A 10913-nucleotide genomic window follows, 5' to 3' on the forward strand; every position below is an offset into this window, starting at 1 on the left:
TACACCTGAACTGATAACCCCCCCCCCCCCCATGCCTCACTCACTTTCTCCCAGCACCTCACGTCTCCACTTCTGCTTCTCTCCAGCATCTGCACCTCAGGGGCCGTGCTCCGCGTTGGGTGTGTGTGTGTGTGTGTGTGTGTGTGTGTGTGTGTGTGTGTGTGTGTGTGTGTGTGTGTGCACCTCAGGGGCCGGGCTCCGTGCTGTGTGTGTGGTGTGTGTGTGTGTGTGTGTGTGTGTGTGTGTGTGTGTGCACCTCAGGGGCCAGGCTCCGTGTTGGGTCTCGGTTGTTGTTGATGAGTAGCTGGAGCCCCTGGTGAACGGGGCCTGTTTGTCTGCAGGCTAGTGCTGCCACTAACCCCTAATGATGCACATGCCTCACAGCCTGGAGGGGGGACCCTGAGGTGCACACACACACACACACCACACACACACACACACACACAAACACAACTCTAATGATGCACAGGCCTCACAGCCTGGAGGGGGGACCCAGCCGTCTCCAGCCTCTGCAGTGCCCCGTAGGTCAGCTCTGAGATGGGGGAGAGAGAGGAGGGAGAGAGGGAGAGAGAGAGAGAGAGAGAGAGAGAGAGGGGAAGGGAGAGGGGTAAGAGGACATCTTTTTTGTACAGACATCCCACAATAGTCCTGATTAAAAGATCCCTCATTATGCCGCCTTCAGTTGTTTGTGCCGAACCACACAGTGTGTCCTTTTACATAGCATGCCAGCGTTCAGGAACCAGGGGCGTGACGTTTAGGCATGTGTTGGTTGACCAATAATGGCGCGTTCGAGACCAAAAACTATGACGGATGAACTTAGTGTCGGCAGGCGGTTGCAGGCCGTGCACATGTATAGCAACGCTCAGACTCAGGCAAAGTTGGTGTGCATCATACACCTGCTTATTAGGTCAGATATGTGTGTTTTGTCAACACAAGTCCCGCTTCGTTCTGGTTAGATTCTAGGCTGCGTCACAGCCTTGTTCTGCCATGCTGGTTGTTTCCTTTACACAGATGCTAATCTGGCTCTGTGACCACCTCTGCTGAAGGTTCACAGGTGGAGCAACAATAACCTCTCATTCTGAGGCGGAATGAAGGCCCAATACTCCCGCTTGAAAATGCTGTGTGAGAGAAGGACAGAGGGAAAGAGGGAGAGATAGAGAGAGAGAGAGAGAGAGAGAGAGAGAGAGAGAGGCCGATATTCAATATTAAACCAATATTCAAATCTGTACGTTACTACAAACCTATGAGATCCACATGTATTCCATGAGATGTCCCTATGAGATCATGAGACATCCCTATGAGATCATGAGACATCCCATGCTCCAGACCATCTACTTCCCCATCCTTCCCATCCTCCCCATCCCCACACAACACCCCCCTCACCCCCCCCAGACTGCACAAAACCACTCAATGTCCTTAACCAGTTTAGAGTAGGCATGCCCCATTAACCAGCCTCCACTGTAAACTGGTCAACTGCTCCTCAATTGGAGGCTTATATAAAAATACTCCCAAGAACCTTTGAGAACTTGACCAAACACTTCTGACCACCTCCACGCCGTTACACCCTGTCAGTACAGGCTGGTGATTGACCTTCATGCACAATATGTAGAAAAGGTCTCGCTTCCAATATTACAAAGGAGGCTATACCATCGACACCTTCCTCCTCCTTTTGCTCAGCAGCAGCTGAGACCAACACTGGGCAGTGAGAGAGAGAGAGAGAGAGAGAGAGAGAGAGAGGGAAAGAGAGCAAAAAAGGGAGAGAGAGAAGCCCCTGGAGATGTTTACTGCTCCCTGCAGATTGTGTTACAGGCAGGAGGGCCCCTAAAACTCATCTGGATGTGAGGTTTCTACTGATGGCTGTCTGTGAAAGTCGATGTCGGCTCGGCCAAAACTCGGCTGCCTCTCCAGAATGCTCCGGACTAATGTACTAATGGCACATAATACAGCACACATGTGTGAAGATGAACGCGCTTCATCACAATGCTAAATTGAAATATCGGGCACTAGTTTACTAACCCCAAAACACATGTTGCGTTATGTGCATCCTGTTTTTGTCTGTATGACATCAGCGTGGCTTCGTGATTAAACCGCTTTGCGGTCTTTTTCGGATGCGTCCATGTCGAGTACCCGAATGCTAACATCACTACAGCCTAGGCAGTGATGTTTATTCAATTCCGGCATGTTCCGCTTAGGATTTATGGAGGTGCGGTGGCAACACTCTCATAACTGTCGGCGCGTTATTGCGTTATCATAGCTGAGGCTGGAGGAACTTTATTAAAGGGGCACGTAGCTGCCGGCATTTCTCATATGATACAGACCGAGTAGGCGGCAGAGGGGGAGGAAGAGGAGGAGGAGGAGGAGGAGAGGAGGAGGAGAAGATGGAGGATCCAGAGACCTCAGAGATAGAATGTCTCTTCGCTCAATGAGGAAGGGTCACGACTGAGATGTAATCAAACTGCAGTATGTTCTCTAAGGGGACCTGCCAGTTAGAGTGTTGGTCTTCAGTCGGTCTCTCTGTGTGTGTGTGTGTGTGTGTGTGTGTGTGTGTGTGTGTGTTTGAGTGTGTGTGTGTGTGTGTTGTGGGTGTGTGTGTGTGTGTGTGTGTGTGTGTGTGTGTGTGTTTGTGTGTGTGTTTGAGTGTGTGTGTGTCTGTGTGTGTGTGTGTGTGTGTGTGTGTGTTTGTGTGTGTGTCTGTGTGTGTGTGGGGGGGTGTGTGTGTGTGTGTGTGTGTGTGTGTGTGCATGCCACATGCCAGGGTTTGAGAAATCACTGCTAATTGGTGGAACCAGAAGCCTTTGCAGTCTCGGCTGATATAATGTGCTCTGCAACTCGTACTCTATCTGTTTCTTCCTCCTATTTCTCTCTCTGTATTTCTCTCTATCACTCTCTCTCTCTATCACTCCTTCTCTCTCTCTCTATCACTCTCTCTCTCTCTCTCTCTCTCTCTCTATCACTCTCTCTCTCTCTCTCTCTATCACTCTCACTCTCTCTCTCTCTCTTGCTCTCTCATTCCCCCCCCCTCCATCTCTCTCTTTCTGCTTGTCTTCTCCTCCTCTTCTCTGGCTCCCTCTCTCTCTCTTCTCACAGTCAGGAATATGATGGAACTAATCCATAAAGCCTTAACATTTCCAAAGGCGCCCCAACAGAAAATGTAATCATTCGTGTCAGAGCAGCCACCAGGAGAACGTCTCCTCTTGTCTGATGCTAGATGTGGAAGTGATTCGTTCTTCTCTCACTGGGGCCCTGTGGTTTTCCTAGAGCCTGACTATGTGGACCAATACCACAATAAATCACTCTGAGACTCATCACTGCCTGGAGGAGGTGCGATATCACCGCATCTTTCTGATGCATTATTCAAAGGGGCGTGAGAGATTGTCCTGACATATTGATCACTTGTTGTGTTTTCTTTAGTGCGGAGGGACTAATTTCGAATGGATCATAAATAAAACGATAAAAAAAAACAAGAGGTGAGAGAACTAAGTTCTCATAGTAACTTATTCCTTTTTTGAGCTGTGGTTGGTGGAGTAGTCTTTTGAGTCAAATGAATATTGGAGATCCTGCAGAGAAGAAGATTGTTAGAACATTAAACTATCACTATAAGCAAGTGAGGAACACTGTTCAAACAGCGGACATAGAACATCTTTACCAGTACTGCAGAACATTAAGTGCAATGCATATGCTGAAAGCTTTTAGCAACATGTGACATCCAAACCTGTGCAGGTGTTGAATGCTAATGAAGGCTTTTATGCTCTTACAAGACGTTTTGAAGTTGTTTACAAAATAAAATGAATCACTTCCATCTTAAACTTCCTGAAGCTTTGCAATAAGTTGCTCCTCTCTGAGTGCACATTTATGTGAGTTGCGCATTAGTGTGAGTAAACGTCAACGGCCGTGGGTGTTTGTGTTCTGTAGTAAATATAAATAGAACTATTCACAAGTAATAATAAGACATGAATAAATATCCATTTTTATAGTTGTGTTTTTATCTAATTAATTTATAACGGTGTTGTTTCTCTCTCTCTGTCTCCCTGCAGAAAGGGAAGATTCTGGAGCGGGTGTCAGCCATTGGGGGCCCCCAACAGGGCTTCTCACGCATCTCCCTGGAGTCCCTCAGCTGCCTGGGCGGCTCCGGGGGGCCCGACCGCCTGCACAGGAGCATCTGCGGGGGCATCGGCAACGCCGGCGTGGGGACGAGGGCCGACCCCCAGCACACCCCCGAGAGACAGGCCAGCAACAACCACATCGTATCCCGTAGCGACTCGATCCTCTACGACGGCTTCACCTCCTGTGCCAGTCAAGGCTCCAACATAGCCTAGAGGCTCTTGTCAACGGACCCCAACGGACCCCCCCCCCCCCCCCCCCCTTACCTTCAGCCAAGGCTTTGAGAGACACTTCGGGGGGCTCTCTGTGGAGGACTCCCCAACGCCTCCTGCCCTCCCCAAAGCCTTGGCTCCAGCTCAGGGCCTCAGATGGTGCTTCAAGGCTCCCAGGTAGAGTGCACCTCCAGCGGGCAGCCGGAACCCACCGGGCCTGGGGCTCAGGTGGTTCTCACACCACCAACCAACTCAAGCACTTACCTGCATAAGGGATGCTCTGTCTCTTTGACCCCCTCAGAGAATAAGAACCGCAGTAGGTCCTCAGGCTTTAGACTTATGAGACTACAGAGATAGGAACAATATGAAGAGCAATACTGGATCATCATGGATATTTCGGGTATAGATTTTCTTTTGTTTTTTGTTGTTGTTTTCCTCCATTTATCGTTTCCATTGAAACCTAATCTCCGTGCCGTGGCGTTTTCTCATCATCCATACAGCAATAGGCAGGCTTTGGAAAGTTTTTCGGGCAATTTGAAATGGGATGTTGTGTGGGGTTGAAAGAATCAGGAGGGTGAAAAAAAAAAAGAGTAGAGCTCTATTTTCAAAAGCAATCGCTCTCTCGCTCGCTCGCTCTCTCGCTCCCTCCCTCCCTCCCTTCCTTTCTTTCTTTCTCTCTGGCTGTCTTGCTTGCAGATGCATGAGGTAAATGCATTCTACACCTCGGCATTTGTAGGCCTGTAGTTTAAGTTATTGCAATGGGTCTTGCCGGAGTTGTGGAAGAAAACGAAATCCAGACAGTGCTTTGTTGTCAACTTGGAAACAAATGACTATGTTTCCATTGCTATGCTTGACCAACGCAAGCACTGCAGGGAGTGCACCCCCCACCCCGGACCCCCCCCTCCTCTGTGTCAAGGAATGACAAATCTTCAAAAGACAAATATTTCCATTGTTCTGTCTCTGCCATTTACTGCTTCCATTCCTCTGATTGCATGGAGCAATAAGCACGGCAGAACCCCGGTGAAAAATAACCGGAGTAAAGAAGAATAAAAACACTTCATCACATCCCGTCTGCAAAAAGAGAGAGAAGAAGAATAAGAGAACTCCTGGGGAACAGCCAAGTGAACGCCCTCTACACTGTGTGTTCAGAGGCCGTGACTTCACACACACCACATATTTATTGCTTAAAGGTCGTGTTGGACAGACATAGATGTAACAAATGAAATAAAATATATAAATATAAATACAAATAAATCCAGCCACGCAAAAGAAAATGAGAACTAATGCAAAAAAATCCAAAACTACTGTATGAAAACACAATACTGTATGTTACAAATGTTTTAGTGTGCAATTCTCCATTCATTAGCATGTAGTTGGGTTATCACACGGCTAACACTTAGCGGATGATGTGGGTGGTCTTGACGTGCCTGACCTATGAAGGGTACTAACGTGTGTCTAAACCCTCGTTTTCTCTACGCAAGCTCTCGTAATGCAGGGTTGATGACTGTAGCTCAGGGAACTTCTTTTTCGTATTTGTGACGAGAAAATGAAAAAAAAAAAAAAAACGAAAAAAATAAACAACAGCAATGTGTTGATAAAATCAGCCTCTTTCGACATCTTTCTGCAAGTTTGTGAATGGAAAGTGAGTGCTTTTAAAATAGCTACCAAGCAGGGACTATAGCTGAACCCTACCGGTAAATAGTTTCCCTTTAGCCGCGTGCTAACGTGTAACCTATCATTTCTCATTCCATGTGTGTTGTTTATGTACATATAATTACTCTGTGAATAGTGTTGTGGGGGCATTACTGATTGGCATTATGTATGTAAGTACATGAAATTATTCTTATTCATTATTACAAAAGATAATAATAATAATAATAATAATAATAATAATAATGAACTGTCAATCATTACTTACTGAGTGTGTCTGTAATACTGATTACATAATGCTCTTTGTGCTTCCCCTGCTCTGATGGTCTGTAGATAATTTAGTCTAAAGAGATGTGTTCATATGTATGTATTTTGTTCTGTTGGAAAACTGAAAACTGATTGCTGCAATCCTTTTATCCCTTTATCTGAGTTCAGACGAATACGCGGAGAGTAGAAGACATCAAGCCAAAACGCTAACACAACTTTAACACAGCTCACCTCAGCTGATGCTTATTCAAACAGCATACTGTGTTTATTTTCTTTCTTTCACTATCTATCTCTCTTTCTCTCTCTCTTTCTATCTCTTTCTTGCTCTCTTTTTTCTACTAAACTATTCATAATGACGAACAGAGAGAATTCTCAAAGGACAAGTGTATTTTTCTAGTTTGTTGAGTATTTATAACCACTTTTGTACATGGAGCTGTATAGGTGTGTATTTTCACTCTTCTCCTGGATTGTGTCTTTGGAAAGAGAATCTGTTACAAGCAGTGTTACTTTGGTCATTTTTATTTATGCAATTCTAGCTGTTACATTAGACAACAATGCTATATTTTATCTGATAATTTCATAAATAAATAGATGAAATTATTTCAAATTATTAAGTCTCAACCATGTGTTTTTTTCCCATGCTCTCTGTGGGTACATTGCTGTGTGTCATCATGTACAAGACATATATGTCTTCTGTGTGTGTGTGTGCGTTTTAATGTGTCTTTATCTGCATGTATGTACATATACGTGTGTGTGCGTGTGTGTGTGTGTATGTGTGTGTATGTGTGTGTTTGTGTGTGTGTGTGTGTGTGTGTGTGTGTGTGTGTTTTAATGTGTTTTAATCTGCATGTATGTACATATATATATGTCTGTGTGTGTGTGTGCGTGTGTGCGTGTACGTGTGCGTGTGCGTGTGTGTGTGTGTGTGTGTGTGTGTGTGTTTACAGCGAGTGAGTGTGTGTTTCAAAGTCTTTACACCAAATCAACAGAGGCCATACAGCAATCAATAACTATTTACATAAATCACAGCCGATGTCATGCACTTAAACAAATGAAGGCCATGTTACCGCCTGTCCCATTCACCGATATGAACCCCCACACCTGTACACCACCTACTGACCACACTCATTTTATGGTCTACTATGGCTTTGTAATAGAATGCCGGCATCTTTTTAACCAGCATGTCCATTGTAGAGTGGCTAAAGCGTATGAAAAAAGGTGTGAAGGTTCAAACACGAACACCAATGTGAGTCCATTTTACAGTCCATTTTAAGGGTGAACAGGTACCACATCCTGCCAGCTTTGTGTGTGTTTCAGTCACAAAGGGAAAGCTGCCAGGGGAGACCTCAGTCTTCTTTCTTTTCTTTTTTTTTCTTTTTTACATCATAGTTGAAGTCTCTTTTAACCTTGACGAGTGACAGAGAGGCCCAAGTTAATGATTTGAGTCTTACTTAAAATACGTCTTAGCTTCGGAAACCAGAGCTGAGTCAGCACCTTTGAAGAACATTATCCAGCGGATCGAGGAGCGTGTAGAATGATTCGCCTACGACTTTATGCATGCCTCTTAAAAAAAAAAAATAATAATTAAAATCTGAATTATAATTACTGCGCAGATTTGCTGAATTTCGGGTGTGAAAGGCGAGTGAGGGTGTTAACTGCATCATGGCGAGCACTTGTGTGGTGTGTGTGTGTGTGTCATGATGCCTCATCTGTGTGTGTGTGTGTGTGTGTGTGTGTGTGTGTGTGTGTGTGTGTGTGTGTGTGTGTGTATGTGTGTGTGTGGTGTGTGTGTGTGTGTCATGATGCCTCATCTGTGTGTGTGTGTGTGTGTGTGTGTGTATGTGTGTGTGTGTTTGTGTGTGTGTGTGTGTGTGTGTGTGTGTGTGTGACATGATGCCTCATCTGTGTGTGTGTGTGTGTCATGATGCCTCATCTGTGTGTGTGTGTGTGTGTGTGTGTGTGTGTGTGTGATGTGAAAGGCGAGTGAGGGTGTTAACTGCATCATGGCAAGCACTTGTGTGGTGTATGGATGTAAGAGGCAGGCCTCCTGGTATAGAGGGGAAAGGAGAAAGCTGCCACTTTATCATATGCTGCGGATCAGGTGTTGGTAAAAATATGAATCGCGGTGCTCAGAAAACAAGGCATGCAATCACTGCATGTACCGTTGCATGCAAACGTTTGGATACCCTTCGGCATATTATGTCATCGTGACATTTAGTTTTTTTCCCATTGGAAAGGTGTAAACACAACCCCTTCAAATGGTCATGTAATGTTACTTTTTATGTCATAAGCAAAAAAAAGAAAAGAAAGAAAAAAAAAACACTAATTGTGACCACTGCCCAGCCTTTTCCATAGAATCATGTTATTGAACTTAAAGCTAGGTGTGATATCCCAGGAGAAGAGGGAACCAGATGTTGGAGAGAAGGAGCGGAGGAGAGAGCCAGGGCGCAGGTTACCAGAGAGGCCTGAACCTCCACAAACGTGGGAAAGGTGCCTGCCAATATGCCAAGGATGTTGGAGGTTGTATATAGCCTTGCCATTCGCCTTACAGTATCCCACCACCTTTTAAACTACTGCGCCAAGTAGACACAGACATGTATGATACAATAGCTAAATGTACATCTGTGATTTAGCATCTGAGTGGTTCAGGCTATAGAGACATCATAATGTATGATACAATAGCTAAATGTACATCTGTGATTTAGCATCTGAGCAGTTAAGGTCGTGGAGCTTGAGGCTCCATTGATCAAGGATCCTCCTGTCTTGCTACTTCATTTCATGGATGTGGGAGAGATGGATTATCTGTGATTAGTTCCATGTAGCCTTTGACATTAATTAAGCTGTTGAACTGATCTTATGAGCTGTTCTAAGAAAGGATGCCAATTCCACAACTGAGAGATATCATTCAGTGAAATGTCATATATTGCTATGATTTACTTATGAATCTGATTAAATTATGAATACATATAATAATATCAAATAATCAATTATAAACGCCACCTACACTCAACTTGTTTTCTCATGTGACAGTAGTGGTTTCAGCCATAACTGGATTAAGATTGGAGCTGCTTGATTATAGAGTAATCAAATTTGATTGAAGCAATACAATGGTCTCAAACTTGTCCACATAGAAGTGAGTTGCACAACTGTTTAAATATAGAGCTAATTAAGGATTGATATATGGGTTACCGTGATGATTTATGATTAATCAGTTCTCTTTAGTTTTATACAAAAAATGTCTTCAGTATCAATTATGTCATATTGCAGTACTGTGTCATTAGATTACTATTATTATCCAAGTATAATTTCTTTTTTGATTGCATAGATATTTTACTTGCTGTTAGTTTTATCATTCAGAATTTGTCTTGGTGTTATTTGTTTCTTATTCAGAAACTTCAAACTCTCTTTCCAAGTGCTTGACACTGTAGTCTGCAAATGTGGACAAATAGGTCCATACCTCATAGAATTACCATTTCTGCAAGACATGTCCAGGCCTGGCGCTAATGCTAGTTGATGTTTGGCACTTGCAAAAGACCTGAGAAATTACATAATTATCCATGACACATACAAAATGTAACAGGCCAACGTTGCAATCTGTTTCACTGAAACAGTGCTCCCTGGTGATTTAAACTCAAGAAGGTGGCATGATGTTGTCTTAATCTGAGAAACTCAATAAAAAAATCGAGAAATTCCGTCATTGTGCAGAGACATTTTACGTGAGCTTTGTGGATTTTTACTGAGGATTCCACCGTCTCCCCAATCCTTCCATTCGAAGGGCTGAACCTTTGCCGGTGATTATGGGATGGATGTACATTTGTGCGTTCCCTCAAGAAACAGCACATTTTAGGTACAGGGGATTATGGAAAGGATTAGCCCTCGCCCCAGAACTCCGGCTGTTAACTGCGATGCTCCTTGAATTTTGAGTGAAGAGTTCGGTTGAAATATAATTGGTCAGCTGGATAGTGGAGGAGACTGCACGGAATACCTTGGTCAGTGATTAGGTTTAGCTAAGAAAACATTCACTTAGCCACTCACTCACGCATTCCCTGTCTTCTACTCTCGCAGTCACTTTACCGCAATTAAGTTTGCACCCGGAGTCGTGATTAAGCACTCATCTCTGTTGTTTGGATAGCTCTTCTCACTGAAAAAAACGGTTCTCTATTTATTCATTCCGTCAGTCATTCATTCGCTCCTCTCTCGCGCTCTCCGGTGCATGCTTAGTGATCTAGTTTCTCTTGTTTATTTAATCATTCTCCTACATCTTCATTCGATGTTTTGTTAAATAGGAGATTCCTTTAGAAAACAACGTTTAACACCACTGTATCAATGGCAAAGAAAGACCATTGCCCACAAAGGTTTATGGGAATCTAGAGGTCATTAAAAACAATATAGGCCTACCTTAAGTTAAAACAAATCAGGAAAACACTTTCCCTTGAAATCGTTTTTTGAAGAGGTAATTAATACAGCTAACGGTTAAGCAGGTTGGCCTCGGCTGCCAAGGGAACACCGAGCACCTTGCATTGGATGCCAAATGAGAGAGGTATCCCGCAAATCAACGCGTTCTTACCTATGCATCATTCACTCGCCAAGGGCAATTTGCTCTCTTTGCGCTCACCCCCTCTATACATAGCGGGGGATTTATAACAATTAGAGTCTCTTGATGGGTAATTATGTGCGTATAAA

At 44.1% G+C, this 10913-nt stretch overlaps 1 protein-coding gene across 6 annotated transcripts in view; it reads left to right on the plus strand.

The window, feature by feature from the left end:
• Nucleotides 1-4364, plus strand: part of LOC105900665 (nck-associated protein 5) — a 193671-nt gene extending 189307 nt beyond the window's left edge. For all 6 annotated transcript variants that reach the window (XM_031583328.2, XM_031583325.1, XM_031583327.1 and 3 more), the window contains one exon: nucleotides 4035-4364. In XM_031583328.2, the coding sequence (XP_031439188.1) occupies nucleotides 4035-4316 (282 nt within the window). In that variant the 3' untranslated portion in view covers nucleotides 4317-4364. The remainder of the gene's footprint in view (nucleotides 1-4034) is intronic.
• The last annotated feature ends 6549 nt before the right edge of the window (nucleotides 4365-10913 follow it).

The sequence above is a fragment of the Clupea harengus genome, chromosome 16 (assembly GCF_900700415.2).
Source record: "Clupea harengus chromosome 16, Ch_v2.0.2, whole genome shotgun sequence".
Classification (NCBI taxonomy): Eukaryota; Metazoa; Chordata; class Actinopteri; order Clupeiformes; family Clupeidae; genus Clupea; species Clupea harengus.